This window comes from Girardinichthys multiradiatus, chromosome X (assembly GCF_021462225.1).
Source record: "Girardinichthys multiradiatus isolate DD_20200921_A chromosome X, DD_fGirMul_XY1, whole genome shotgun sequence".
Taxonomy (NCBI): Eukaryota; Metazoa; Chordata; class Actinopteri; order Cyprinodontiformes; family Goodeidae; genus Girardinichthys; species Girardinichthys multiradiatus.
Genome location: NC_061817.1, coordinates 7127652 through 7143488, shown reverse-complemented (window position 1 = coordinate 7143488; position 15837 = coordinate 7127652). Strand labels below are relative to the sequence as shown.

General features: G+C 38.4%; 1 protein-coding gene across 4 annotated transcripts in view; it reads left to right on the top strand.

Annotated features, from left to right (window-relative positions):
• The first annotated feature begins 7308 nt into the window (after window positions 1-7308).
• LOC124862193 (phosphoribosyl pyrophosphate synthase-associated protein 1) overlaps window positions 7309-15837 on the top strand; it is a 15266-nt gene continuing 6737 nt past the window's right edge. The window contains exons 1-8 of one of the 4 annotated variants that reach the window (XM_047356013.1): window positions 7309-7711; window positions 7940-7992; window positions 10971-11037; window positions 11131-11303; window positions 11385-11500; window positions 11619-11674; window positions 11792-11937; window positions 13648-13689. In XM_047356013.1, the coding sequence (XP_047211969.1) occupies window positions 7629-7711; window positions 7940-7992; window positions 10971-11037; window positions 11131-11303; window positions 11385-11500; window positions 11619-11674; window positions 11792-11937; window positions 13648-13689 (736 nt within the window). In that variant the 5' untranslated portion in view covers window positions 7309-7628. Of the gene's footprint in view, window positions 7712-7939; window positions 7993-10017; window positions 10042-10970; window positions 11038-11130; window positions 11304-11384; window positions 11501-11618; window positions 11675-11791; window positions 11938-13647; window positions 13690-15837 lie in introns of those variants that run through there. The other 3 variants (XM_047356012.1, XM_047356014.1, XM_047356015.1) reach the window with 3 other exon arrangements.

Sequence of the window (15837 nt, the reverse complement as noted above, 5' to 3'; positions counted from 1 at the left end):
TCTGAAGCCTATCCTTTACCGTCTAAAACAGCAGCAGATGTTGCACAATGTATTTTGAAGTTCTGTTATCGCTTTGGGGCCCCTAAGCAAATCCTGACCAACCAGGCGAAAGAATTTGTCAATGAGGGGTGTTGCTAAATACTTTTGAGTGTTATGGACCGATGTATGATGCAATATGAAAATGGTTAGTAATTTAGTGATCAAGTTATTTCTTGTTGATGTTTATCTGTTAAAGCATTTATTCATTTTTGACCAACAGTTGAACAAGGACATTTGCACAATGCTGGACATTGAGCGCAGCCTTTGTGCTCCCTATCATCCTCAGACCAATGGGCTAGTAGAAAAGCTCAATGGGACAATTCAAAGGTAATTACAATTTCAGAATTTAACTGTAATTATTTAAAAGTGTTTTTTTTTTACATTTTGCATGAACATTATGCCAGTACATACTTTGTCCTCTTTGACAATGTGGTAAAGTACGGCCTGTGTGCTGATAGTGAAATACAGATGTCTTCCATCATGTACAGACACATAGATTGGCCTCCCTTACATTCTTCTCCAAGTGTTGATGCCATTATTCTCTGTGAAGTTGGAAATTGTTCATCTTATGCTGGTGTGATCTTCTGCTCCCCTGGAGTTAATGGCCTGCTGCAGTGGAATCCCTTTGTGTGACCCTCACTGTTTTGTGACATCAATTACTGAATAGGTTATCATTTTCTTTAGGTCGAAAACTCCCAGGACTGGGTTGGTAAATTTGTCCACATTGGCTGGGAGTTTCTTTCAGTTAATTTAGCAAGCAAATGATAAAATGTTGTTTTTCAGAACACTGTGCAAACTTGTGAGCGAGCGACCAGACACTTGGGACACCTACTTGGATGCTGTGATGTTTGGACTCAGAACCAAAAAACAATACACAACAAAGTTTTCACCATATTTCCTCCTCTTTGGAACAGAGGCTTGTATGCCATGTGAGATTCCAGAGAACATCCTGGTGAGACATGATTTTGTCTGTCTGTCTGTATTACATTCTACATGCAGAACCCTGTAGATGTAAGACAATATTTGAGGTCATGTTTAGTTTTGACTCTTGATGGAAATTTTTTATAAATGTAAAAATAAAACAGCAGTATCTCTGGTGGTATTTTGTGATAAGGTAACATATTACATTAATAACAGAGAAAAGAAATTGCAATCTAATCTAAATTTTTGTAAGAGAAATTTCCAATAATTCCCAATTAATGTACCAAGTTCATCCACCTGTTTTATTTTCTTCTGTCCTAAAACACATTAAATGTTATTCAAATTTTTTGTGGTTATGGATAACCACCATGTTTAAGGTTTTGAAAAATATTGGTCTGCCAGGTATGTTTTCACATCTGAAATATCCAATAGTCAACAGTGGACACCTTGTTAAGGTTTCTGAAATCTGCTTATATGTTTTTTTTTTGTTCTTTTATCCCAGATTGACAACAAGATTAAAGACACTCTGGGAAGGAGTCGGTGTTGGAGCAATAAAAAAAACTGGACACAATTTTCCAACTAGTTCAGCAAAACATAAAAACAGCTCAGCGAAATACTAGACCTCAACTCATAAATCAGAAACTTTTAAGGTTGGAGAAAAGGTTCTATGACTCAACATAAGAAGCCAAGAGCGTAAGGGTGGCAAACTTGAGAAAAACTGGATCGGCCCACGCACCATTGTTAACTTAATCAACAAAAGTGCAGATCTCCAATCCCCAACCGCTTTTCTGCCAAAAGTGAACATAGATCAGCTTTGGTTATTCATTGAACAAGAACCAATAATCCTTCAGAACATTATAAAAACTGGAAAACCTGCTCCCCCCACTCAACCTGCTGGGGACCTTGCTTCCTCCACTCAACCTGCTGGGGATCCAGCCTCCACCCTTCAAGGTGTTGAAGCTGCTACGGATCCAGCTGTGCCACCATTTTCAGGCTCTACAAAAGTAGAGCAGGGTATGTTTTGGGACACTTTTCAATGTAAATATAATGTACATGTGTATTGTAAGAGTTTCACATCCAAAATCTCAAATTCTTTCCTGTTTTATTTTAGATATCCGGAAAGCCTGGGATGGCATGACAGCGGCTGTTCTTCTTTCTAAAATTGGGCCTTATAATCTGTTTTACTTTGATATTTTCAGAACAGCACCAGGAAGGGAACTCGAGAGCGAGGTAAAACACATAGTTTTTCTAACCATCCCCAATTTAGAAATGTCACTGCACTGGATGGGTATTCTTATAATATGATTGTGCAAGTTAACAAACAAAGACCTATCTTTTTAGCTGATCAATGCCTACATGAAATTTTTGGAGAGAAAGCATAATACATCCTCAGCAGAGAAAGTGCTGTGTATCGACTCGTTTGGCATGTCTGCTGTGTGGCAAAAAAAAAAAATCCCACTTCAAGGTTGGTTGTTTGAACTGTTTTACAATTACCTTAAAAGGCATCATGATGCTGACATCAGTGTTTCAATTTTTCAGTGGGATCCAACAGACTACAGCACTCTGTATGGCATTGTTAATGACAACCATCACTGGTTTGTCATTGTAAGTGTTTGCATATCATCAATAAAGACAGTTCCTCTCCAATTCTTTTGTTTTAATCAAAGTTTTAAAAAGTCCATCACAGGTGTTGAATATCTCGATTCAAGTATCTTACAATCATGTGCCTTTAAAGCAATACAAGGCAGACAGTTAGTAGCCAAATCAAATCTGTTGATGTCTTTTCAGATTATATTTCCAAAACAGAGAAAATCTCTTCCTCTGGACTCACTTGGGGAAAGTAGTTAGAAGTTGAAGAGATGTCAAGAAATGTCAAGGTATGTGTATTTTTGGATTTTTATTTTCATGACAAAGTTTTATTATTTTTGGGTAGTTGAGAATGAAATAATTTGGATACTTTTTTGAGACCATCAGTAGCTCTACATCAGACCAACATAGAGGCGTTTATTTTTCAATATTTTCGATGACTAAGCATGCCTTTTCAAGTGTGGATGCAGGCTGTCCGTGGTATAACGTATCACATTGTAATTGCTGTGATATACAGCCTTTTTAGTCTATAAAATGGCAAGACCTTTAATTGCAAACATCAACATCATAAATGGCACATAATTGTCCTTGAAAACAAATGTGTATCCTTTGCATTATCAGTTATTTCTCCTGTCATGCTTTGTATTTCTTTGAGTTGTATCAATAAAAATGTGATGGCAGGATAATTCTATAAATTTAAATTGTGTTTATTTATATGGCACAAATCCTCCAGGATGAACCATGAAGCAAAATTACATAACAAATTGGTCAAATCATATACACAAGTAAATATCTTTGATGTATGCTATTTTTTTTTTTTTTTTGGTAAGTTAGAAAGGAACGCAGGGAACTTTACCTAAATATGTTTATTTTTAAAAGTTATTTGTCAAAGCAAGCTTACTGTTCTGCATGAAACAGGCATGTTTCAGTTAGATAATTGCTAATACCTTGCTGTTTTTTAGAGCTCTTGTGAAGAAACAGGGCAGGAATGTGTCAAGGTGGGAGTGCAACACACTTCCACATCCCCTACAACCTGACTCCAGCTCTTGCGGTGTGTTTGCCATAAACGTATTAAAAATGTACTCCTATATTCACTTGAGATACATGTTGGGCTATATGTGTTTTGTGTTTGTACTTCAGTTTGAAGAGAAAATACTTGATGGACAACATCCTGTTTTTCCTGCCGGACGTAAGGATGTGGAAATGCTACGTTGGCAGATTGCAGTCACTGTGCTGGAAGCATCAGGTGGGTAACAAAAGTAGCTCTCATAAAAGATAACAACTACATCATTTAAAGGTCCGTTTAGCTCCGTAAAGTAAAACTATCTGTGTTTCTAGGGTATGTACTAAAGTTTGCAAACTGGACAATTAGTTTATAACCTTGCAGATGACTTGACAGATATCTGCTGCATCTGTGGACAGAAAGACGATCCCAGTGTATCCCGATACAGTGTTCTAGAAAATGTTGACACTTTAAGATAAATATTTTATACATGAAATCATAAAGTACAAAAAAGTTAATAGGTAATACTATTGCTGCTAGAATGATGTTAAAATAAAAATTAAACACTTTAAATAAAATTCAGATGTGCAAGGAAAGTGCTTTGTGTAGCTCCTGGACCAGACTGTGCAGGCTAAGGAGTTCCCAAGTGCTTATTTGGCATTTGAAGCAGACATGTGTGACTGTACCTCCCATGAAGACATCCATTGGGATATGGCCTTATGTCACACAAAGAAAGAAGGAAGCCCCAAAATCCAAATATTTACTTTTGTGTTAGTGTGTATATGAAAGACAGCTACATATATTTTAAGTACATTTAAAGAAGGCTAATTATTCAAAAATGTTTTTGGATTTGTCGAGTCCCAATTATTTGTTGGATTTGGCACAGAATAATGTTTGCCTGTTGTGATGGAAATTCTTGCAGTAAGCATTCCAAAGTGTATGACCTTTAGGTTACCTCACTCCTCAGAACATCTGTGTTAGAGGAGGAAGCTGTAAAGCCATTATCAGAAGTTTAATGGTTAAAACTCATGCTTTAGGGGGATGTGCAGATGGGTTTGTTCCTAGATAACTTTGTCACCTCTGAACCCGAGAAGGGTCTGGGGTCATAAAACACAGACTCTTTGAAGTTGAGATAACACTGTTATGTTTGGTATACATACTGTGTGTAAATGTTGATCGGGGCTCTGCTTCACTGACTAACCTCAGTGACAGGGTCTTCAAAGGCTGAATGCCTTTGAAGACCCTGTCACTGACTAACCTCAGTGACAGGGTCTTCAAAGGCTGAATGCCTTTGAATAAAACTTATAAAGACAAAGTCCGGATTTTCTCTTCTTGTGAGTCAACTTCTCTCCACTTTGATAAGAAAATTCCACTTCACTGTGATGAAGGATTAAGGATGGAGAGGCTCTGTAAGTGTATTGTAATAAGCACTGACACACACTATGATGTTGTCAGTGTACATAAGTTCCAGATATGGCTTGAAGAAAACAGTAAACAGACAAGTTAGTTGCTGTGACTGGGACTTTCTCCCAAAGGGCCACAAAGGAGCTCCTGAATAAAATACAGATCATTCAAGGTGAGCCTTGTATCAGTCAACTACAAAAGGAAGTAAACTGATGATTAACTGACTTTCCCTATTAACACTGTTAATCTTGCATATAGATCCCAAGATCAAATATTTTCCACTCTTAGACAATAAGTCTTAATAGTAGATGAAACATTAAAATATATGCTATGTGTGTACCTACATGACAGGTGAAATATTACAATAAATTTAAATCTTTTTGTTCTGCAGATATCCTGTGATGTGTGCTTGAGGTGGTTTCACCATGTTTGCTGTGGATGTCCAAACACATCAGCAGCTTTTATTTGTAAGGCCTGTTGAGGGAAGATGACTTGTTGAAGTTTTTCACAACTCTGCAATTTGTTCAGTGTTTATTTACAGGTGGAATTACACCAATTGTTGTTATACTATTATTTATTTTAGATTTTAAAAATAAGCACATTGTATTTATGTTGAATACGTATCTTAATTGAATGACCTATGTTTAAACAACATGTTCTTGAACGTTTGACAGAATCTTTAAATTTTTAAGCCTAAAAACGATTTTTCCTGTGGTGTTTTGTAATGAGGTATCTGTAAATGTGTCTAGTTTTAATTTTTGTCCAGCCAATATGTCTGTCTATAGTCTTCTTATGTTGAAGCTGTAAATAAATATTATCTGGACCAATTCAAAGTATGTATACAAATTTTACTGTTGTGGTAAAAGGTGTGATCATTCATTTCTAATAGGCAAGGGAGAGAAAACATAATGTTAAGTTAGGGGAAATTAATGGGCAAAAACAGCCATGTTTTTATAAACTAATATTCAAGTCCAAGTGATGATTCTACTATTTCAAAGAGATGGCACCATTCATATCACCCAGTTTAACACAAAGGGAAACGTGTATGTGTGTATATATATATATATATATATATATATATATATATATATATATATAGTCAGTCATTTTCTACCGCTTATTCCATAGTGGGTCACGGGGGAGCTGGTGCCTATCTCCAGCAGTCTGTGGGCGAGAGGCAGGGTACACCCTGGACAGGTCGCCAGTCCATCGCAGGGCAACACACGAACAACCATACACACACTCATTCATACACCTAAGGGCAATTTAATATATATATATATATATATATATATTTGCATGTTGTCCCCGTGCATGCGTGGGTTCTCACTGGGTACTCCGGCTTCCTCCCAGAGTCCAAAAACATGCCTGTTAGGTTAATTGGTAACTCTAAATTGCCCTTAGGTGTATGAATGAGTGTGTGCATGGTTGTATGTGTGTTGCCCTGCGATGGACTGGCGACCTGTCTAGGGTGTACCCTGCCTCTCGCCCATAGACTGCTGGAGATAGGCACCAGCTCCCCCGTGACCCACTATGGAATAAGCGGTAGAAAATGACTGACTATATACTGTGCAAACTTGTGAGCGAGCGACCAGACACCAGATATATACTAAACTGTGCTCTCATCTCATCCGAGATATATATATCTCGGATGAGATGAGAGCACAGTTGCAGAAAAGTGGGACAGCTTCGCCGAAACACGTTGTTTGAGCTTTCACGGTGTCCGTAGATCTTCTGCGGCGCAAGCACGGCGCACTGGTTACGAGCGCTAAACAAGCACACGCCTTTTTTGCCGCGTGAGCGGCAAGGAGACGCTGGGGAAAGCGTATCTGATGGGGAAACGCGAATCGACGTAACACCTGTTAAGCGGAAGACGAGTATTCCATAAAAATGAAAAACAAACTGCTAAAACTTGTATTTTTTTTATATCTGTATTTAAAAAAGAAATGCTGGTTCATATTTTTTTACCTAAAGTTATTTGGAGGCTTTGTGAAAAGTCCAAAGGTTTAAAGTCCATCACTAAAGGTATATTAAAATGTTCTGTTAAAATTAACACTGGTTTATTGTTTAGCATCTATTTTTCCCATATTAAATCTATGTATTCAAATTGAAGATGGGATTTTTCATAGTTTTTCCATGGAAGATTGTTGATTCAGATTGATCTAATGACAGATTGATATATTTAACGTATTTTACATGTCTTAACAAGGAGTGCAAATAAATGAGGAGGGTACCGATTATCTAATTTAATCTGTCATGCTGAAGTAAAATACTTTTATTTTTTCTTGGCACAGCACCAGCTTATCTACATTACAAAGCGCAGCCAACAAGATTGACCCAGTGAGCACTCCGTAGCTCTCAAATGTGGATAGCTGTCAGGTTACCATGCAAGCTGATAGAGCATAGGCTGGCTCATTTGCCTTTCCGGGAGTAATACATGTCATTAGACACGCCAATCTAACTGCATTTATTTCCCTGCTGTGTTTAGTCAAGTTTGGGACCTCGCTAAGCCTTTTTTTCGAATAAATTTGCTCACTTATTGTCAGCTAGTGTGCGGCAGTTAGCTAACCGACGACCGTGTCGTTAAAAAGCTAAACGCTCCTTGTTTGTTGGGCTAAAATAAGGTGGCGCTGCTCACAATCAGTTTCTGTGACATCAACACTGAACTTTGAGAATGAATGTCGCTAAAACTGGTTACCGTGTGTTTTCCGCAAACTCCTCCGCTGCCTGCACAGAGTTGGCTAAGAAGATAACAGAGTGAGTACTCCAAAGCACTAGTTAATGTTTAGCTATACTCACTTATATACAAACATTTAGGTGCGCTGGGGTGTAACTAGTAACTGTCAGAAACATCCGAGGAAAGGCATGTTCAGAGGCTTTGTAATTGACAATATGTCATGATTGAATGAACAATGATAGAAATGCCCCATAATCTTAAGGTTACAGTTTAAAAAGTGCATGCAAAAATATGCTGTTGTTTTACAGGCGGTTGGGGGTTGAACTGGGGAAGTCTGTAGTCTTTCAAGAATCTAACGGAGGTAAGACAAAAAATCCTACACTCAGGTAAGTGGTTGCTGTGCACATCATGTCCCCTCCTTGCTCCAAACGTCCTCAACCTCCAAGTTTGCTGTAAGAATAACAAAAGGTGTCCATCATACCCATGTACAAAAGTGGAACACATTTGTTTGGTTATTCATAAATCATGTGCTTAAAACCCTACACACAGGTATGGGATGTTTTCCTTTGAGTCTTAGCAACTAAGGGGTTATCATAGCTGGTTTTTTTTTTCATGATAATACTACATGAGCATATACAAAAGGTTAAGGACCAATTTTAAATGGACATTTTTACAGAATGAACCAATTTTTATTCAATTAATGTGTGAAATGGGAAAGATAGTTATGGTTCTTTGATACACAGCAAATACGAACACACTGACAGAACGTCAATTCCCAGACATTCACCCTTCTTTGAGAATCCTAGAAAAAATGAATAGTAATAATTTAGATTTTTGTTGAAAGAATTACAACAAATAAGTTTTTTTTCTTTTCTTTAAAGGGAACAGTAGACTTGCAGTCACCTGAATCAAGTGAAGTTGATCCCTGCTGAAGCAGGGATACATCTAAAACATGCGGGGCAGTTTGCTTTGAGGACCAGGGATGAAAAACACTTCAGTAGAGGATTGCTTTATTCTCACAAATAAAGAATTTGTGATTTTAACACAGAATTGTGTGTTCATTGTTGTTTGTTGATGTCGTGGCTTATCCAGCGCTGTCTAAAATAATGAGGACCCCTTGCAGTGCTGCGTAAAAAGCCTTAAACCTCACAAGGCTTATATTACAGCAGCATTATATCACACAGAAAGAAAAATAAGTATTATCTAATGGTGAGGTTCTTTTTCTTTCTGCTCTCGGTGGAGGAGGACGCTTTTTCTCTGTCTCCCGCACCCCTCCCATATCTGCCCTGCTTCAGCTCTGTGTCTTGTCTTCTTTTTGGAGCCTCTTTTTGCATATCTTCCAATTCTTAGTTATGGATTTGGTCAGCTGGTCTCTCAATGCAATTGATAAAATTTTCTCGACGAGAAGACAGGGTGAAGGAGAGGCCAACTTGTCGGGCTGGATGTTTTTCTCTGGATACACAATGGACTCCTGGCAGAAGTGGAGGATTGTGTGTTTGTCGATGATGTCAGTCGAGGATGTGGAAGATATGTATATAATTGGATGTTTGATATCAGGATTTCTGCTTTTTGGAGTCAGCGGTTACCTGGCATATCGAGAAATTCGGACAATGTCAGCAGCTGTTCTGGCAATTGTGAGGTTGCCTGGTATGTATGATGGGATCTTCAGAGCGATCAACACTCAGACTGAGATGTTACGTGAGCTGAATCGCAGACTGGATGTGATTCTACACAGGATCACAGGCAAGGTTGCGGTTCCTGGACTCAGGGGTGAAATGGGATAAATCTTGGAGAAGTTGTTCGCTCGGATCTGGCGAAAGACCAGGAACTTGGCTGTTTGGATTTGCCTTTGAGAAGCACCAGCGAGACTCTCAAGGCTGACGGAAAATTAAGAGTCAGCCTAACCTAAATAATTATTGTTTTTCTGAATCTGGCTCCTCTGCACGGCCTTGATGGCTGGCTGTCTTCAACTTCTCCTGGAAGTTATGTAAACATGACGCTCTGCTCCCTCTGCCCCCTCCCTTCCCTGAGGAAATCTGTGGACCTGCTCAGAACTTTGTGGCCGGTTGATGAACATTCCAAATACCATCAAGGACAATGGCCTCTGTGACAGTGCTTCATGGACTTACTTGCACACACTCACTTGCACACACACACATGCTCAAGATAAACATATGCACCCCTCACACCACCTTCACCGTTCCCAGCATGATGTTGTTTTGTAAACTTGTTGCTTCTTGTGCTGAGGTTTTTGCATCTCAAACTGTATCCTGCTAAGGATAAAGTGTGAAATATGATTTTTTTCCCTCTACTTTCCTAATGTGGCCTCTTTTCTCATCTAACAAGGGCAGCGCCTGTGAGTGGGCAGCAAAGCCTCGGTGACCCGTCCCCCCTTGTCTTGTGTCATGATGTATGTTTGGATGGGTTGTACTGGAATTCTAATTTCCCCTCGGGGATCAATAAAGTATCTTTGAATTTAATTTAATTGGATGATGGATGAAGATAAACTTTGTCACAGCTCAGGCTGTTTTCTGCTCTGATTGTAAACGTTGGCAGATTTCTACGAGTAGCTATTCTTGCCATTTTGTGACGTGTTTACGTTTGTGATGGTAGGATAGAAAAAAAAGTGTTTAGCTGGCATAGCCAGTCTTATGACTTATGAAGATCTGCAAACATTTGCTTTACTTAAATGTCCTGTTTTTTTGTGTCTTTCCCACTTTGAAGAGTGGTTAAGGTAAATGAGCCTTTGTCTCAAGTAATCTATGGTTCAGGATACCTTGACAACAAAAGCAAAATATAAATGTCAAAAATGCGTCAGTTTCATTTATTATATAGGGTCAATTTGGTACAAATAATTGTCATAAAAGTTATTTCCTAATACAGATAATTCCCCCCTTATGAATGTTCCCTCAAATTATAATAACGTTTTTAGTGTAATATTATCACACTACCATGAACAATTAATTTATTATTAAACTTTTTACACATCCTTAGCAAAACAGTCATTACATCAGTATTGTATTTTGAGGCCACGTTGCTCCCGTTATGTAGATTAAAAAATACGTTGCTGGTTTTTAAAGCCGATCAAGTTCTAGAAATTATTGTTGCACATTGGAAATATATCCTTTTCGTGTCATGTAGTAAATTAATCCTTTGTTTATATTATGCAGACGTTCAAGCACATTATTTATATGGTGATTGTTAATTTCCCTCCTTCTCTTAAACGTTTCTCTAAACGTACAAGATGTATATGTTATGAAGTCATGCATTTAATAAAGTTAGACCTGTCTGGAAAGATTTATCAACAATTGATAAAACGTTGTTGTTTCCTTTATTTAGAGACAAGAGTGGATGTGAAAGAATCTGTTCGTGGGCAGACCATTTTCATTATCCAAACCATACCAAGGTGAATACAGGACGTTTGTAGATTTCATTGCAGCTGGACCTTTTCCTAACTCAACACTTTAACTTTATGTCTTCTGTGTTTTTGCTCATATAGAGATGTCAACACAGCCATCATGGAGCTCCTTATTATGGCTTATGCTCTTAAGACTTCCTGTGCAAAGAACATTATTGGAGTTATTCCTTACTTCCCCTACAGCAAGCAATGCAAAATGAGGAAGAGAGGCTCCATAGTGTGCAAACTCTTAGCTTCAATGTTGGCTAAAGCAGGTGAGGGCAACAAAACAAAACTGAGCAGCAGATTTTCTCAAAAGTTTCACTTGTTAAAATTAGAATTTTTGCACTCTGAAGGATTGACGCACATCATCACCATGGACCTGCATCAGAAGGAGATCCAGGGCTTTTTCAGCTTTCCAGTGGATAATCTGCGTGCCTCCCCATTCCTGATTCAGTACATTCAAGAGGAGGTGATTGTCCTGTTGTGTTGTGATTGTGACTTTATCTGATGACATTAAAAAATCCAAATAATTGAAGCAATCAGCATTTGAAAGAAATGGTAACACAGAATTTTCTTTATTCTGGTAGATTCCTGATTACAGAAATGCCATCATTGTGGCAAAGTCTCCTGCTGCAGCTAAAAGGTAACAAATGTTAGGCAACACAACATTGATTTTACAATGAAACCACAGTAGAGGACAAGATTATTTTAACATTTATGTTAAGTATTCACTGTTTATTTTTATCTCTTGTCTTTTCAGGGCTCAGTCCTACGCAGAACGTCTCCGACTGGGTCTGGCTGTGATCCACGGTGAGGCCCAGTGTGCAGAGTCGGACATGGCCGATGGAAGACACTCCCCACCATGTGTGCGCAACACCACAGGGCACACAGGACTGGAGCTACCCTGTAAGATTCCCCTCTATCTTTGTTTTAAAAAATGAAATAGCCCCCCCCCCCCCCCCCCCGGGGCTATTTCTTTTTTTACAAAACTGTTAAAATGATATGTGTCACAGGTTACTGTTTCTTGCAGTTGCATTCATTTTAATTTATGATTGTTGATACACTCGTCAGTTTTCCAAAGTTTAAAAACACACTTTTGACTTGTCAGATCACTATAACAAACTAATACAGGCCATCTGAACAACGCTTAAATGTAACCATTATTAATGCACTTTTGTTTTTCTTTCTGGAACACAATGAAATGTCTGCATTAGAAGAATAGTTAGTCTAATACAACTTCTACATGTGCTAACCTCTTCTGAGCTGATGATTGTGCTGTTTCTCCCGCATACCATCATTCATACTCAAAGAAATTGATTTTATGTAATTGCATGATTTACTACACAGATACACTACTTCTACCCATGATGCATCTGTAGTAAGCTACAGTATTTAATTTACATATAGTAAGCCCCCCTCACACTGGAATAAGGTTGTATAATGAAGTCAAAAATCTGCCAGAAAGTATATGGTCTCTGCAGGGTCTCAGAGTAGTCTTCTGTGGCGTATTAAGAATGCACTGATTGCACTGACTGTTACACGTCATGCAGTGTGAAAATGCCTCGGTGCTTTGATCTTCTGTGGGAGTGGGTGGTAGCCTTAGTCCTAGCTATGCACTGGGCTGCCCCTGCAATAAGACCTCCAGCTGAGGAGAAGTGCACACACCTACAAATGGTGCATATAGCTTAGCTAACGAGGGTCCGGTGGAAGCTGTGAGTACTTCAGGTTGTAGTTCTGATGCCAAAAAAAAAGTACTAGCATTATATTTAGTGGTGAGGAAGAGGAGTAAAAGTGTGTGGAGGGTTACAGGTATAAAATAGTTGCTTTAGAGCCTTAGTGTGATGAGCTCACAGTAGAAACATGCTGATTTTGGCTGCATGATTACTCCTGATTGCAGTTGCCAAGATGCACACACCGAGCATTGACCTAGGTTAAAAGTATTGCACAGAACGGCATTCTTAACAGGGCACTACTCTCTGTACAGAAAATACCCAAACTTGCATTATTGCAGGCTACTGAAAAACTGATGGTGTTTTACAGCAAGGCTGAAACTGCTGCTGGAGAATCAGAAACCTTCCACATGTATTGAAAAATAACAGATTTGGATAAAACGAGCCCGTGCAGATGGGAGTTCTGTGGTTCGATCATGGATTTGCCACGATTCACCTGTGTTCTAGCAGTCTTTAAGGGGCCTGGAGAACGTTGGGTGGTGATAATCTGGTGTGAAGGGGTCTGAACAACATAATATTTAAAGAAACATCTCCCTTGCTTGTTTCTCACCACATATTTAATAATCATGCATTAGGGTGTTAACTAATGTTTCAAATAATTGTCAGAAAAATCAAATCAAATGAGTGTGTCATTGGCAAATGACTCCGATAGAATAATCTCTGTACTTTTTTATGTTTTCATGCTTAATTTTGAGGTTATAAAATCCCTTTATATATTTTCTTTAAAGAAAAGAAGACTTTGTTTTAGACTTTGATTCAGTCCGTCTGTTTATTATCATTTTCAATTGCTTTACACACAGAATTTTTTTAAGTCTTGGCATAAAATGTGTATCGTGTGTTATACTTGTGCATTTGTGTTAATGTGGTGTTTATTTGTTGACAATAGCAGGCAAACAACAGGCTCCGTTCCCTGGCATAGAACTTCCAAGTACGACAAAGTTGATATACATCTGACCATGAAATTATTCCTCTTCAAAGTCTTCCTTAATTTGTGCATGCATAGGAAAAAAACAGGTTTGTGTTTGCATCTTGAGAAACATACAGTCTGGATTCATAAGGGGGAGTTGGTGGAATATTAACGCTCCAACTAATTGAGCTGATAATCTTTTTTTCCAATTGGCTGCGTGATCTTCACTTTACTCCCAGCAGAAGTTTCCATGGCGGTGTTTTGGCCTAAAATGATCTGATGTCATGTTTGCTGCACCCCCCTATGACTCCAGCTTCTTCTACAAGATGGCCAAAACCCTCTTTGTTTGTTGTGCTCTAATTTTAGTTTGGAATCCTTAAATCAAACCAGAACTGGGTCAATTGTGTTTGTTCTTTATTTGTTTATTTACATTTTTTCCATTGGATTCATCTTGCCAATCAACACATGCTGCCATTTATCAACCACTCTTAACCTAATTAACCTTTTGTCATGATTGCATGTGAAGAAACAATGAAAGCATGCATTAAGAATCTATTATTAGAGCGTCATGGAGGAATGTGATGGTTGACAGATTCCAGTGTTGAATCTAGACCAGTGAGCAGGTGAAGATGTATTGGCAGGGTTTATTAATCGTTTTTACAACAGTAAAAGTCAGACTTTTTCCAGGTTGTTACGTGATGCAGCACAAGCGAATATTTTTGGACAACTGTGTATATTAATCACAATGTAGATTCTGCTGTTCTTGGTGTACATAATAATTCCCGGTTTTCTGATACTGAGGGACTCATGGATTCACTGTTCTGGAAGGCATGCTTTTCCTTTTTTTGCTTTATAAACCTGTTCCTTTTACAATCAGCGTGGCTTGCTGATTGTTTACCTGTTTGTTTCCTAAAGCCCGTGTGATTGTCTGCATTTACATGCACACCAGTTTTATGAATTATTATTTATCCGATGTTTTTTTATTAGAAACATTGGAAATGAATAGCTATTTAAAAATTTTTCCTCAAACATCAACTATGCAAATTTTTTTTATACTTTATTTTGCAGTTAGAAATGGGTGTCACATATTATGGGATATGTGTGAGGTTTATACGGTATGTACATTTCTGTTCAAGATGTTTACATACACTCATCACCGATGTGAACGCCATAATAGCTTATACAACATATAACTTTAGTCATTAAAAAAAAAGAACCTAGTCCTCAAGTTTGAACATGTTTGGGATTTCCTGTAATTCACATAGGGTCAAAATTATACATGCAGCGCCAAAAATATACGTATACCCCTGGTTTGGATACATGTCTTTCTTTAGCAAGCTGGATAATAAGCACATGTTATTTTGTAGCTGTTAACGAGGTTGTTGCATAATCTGACTGGATATTTGATCTCTTTTCCTAAAAGAAATGGTAGACTTGCACTGACATGGTTTTTTCAGCATAGTCCACAAATTTTCTGTGGAGCAATGCCAGAAGCTTAATGATGGACTGATGTATGCTTTCAAAAGCCAGTTTTCCATGTTTGAGGTTGACTTGTGGAAGCCTGCAGGTGTATCCACAAACAGTTTGACTCAAACTGTCCCCTCCACATGGAAATGGTTAAGATGTTCAATAAGAACCAAATCTCAAGCTTATCTGAAACTGGACCTACTTGAGTACGAATGTCACTGTCCACAGTGAAGTCATTTTTATTTCACCCTGGACTAAGAGGGGCCCGACCAAGAAAAAAGGTGACTGGCAGGGTGAGGGGGTGTGGGTAGTGTGTAGTACCTGTCTCCTGTGGTCCATGGTTGAGATGCAGGTTACATCATAAACATGTAGTCCATTGCAAACACATGAAACAAGAAACACACACACCTTAGTTTAAACTTGACTAATGAATCCAACATACATGCTTTTGGACTAAGGGAGGAAGCTGCAGTATATGGTAAAAACCATGCATGCATGAGGACACCATCTCTACAGAAGGCCTTGGCCTTTAGGTGTGTGTGTGGTACTGGGTTCAAACTGATTAGTTTGAACCTAGTACTTCTCTAACCGCGCCAACCTGTGTTCCACCATACATCAGCTTATATGAGAGAACAAATACTTTCTGGAGGAAAGTTTTGTGGTCATACGAGACAAAGAATGAGCTGAAACCGTTTGCTCCAA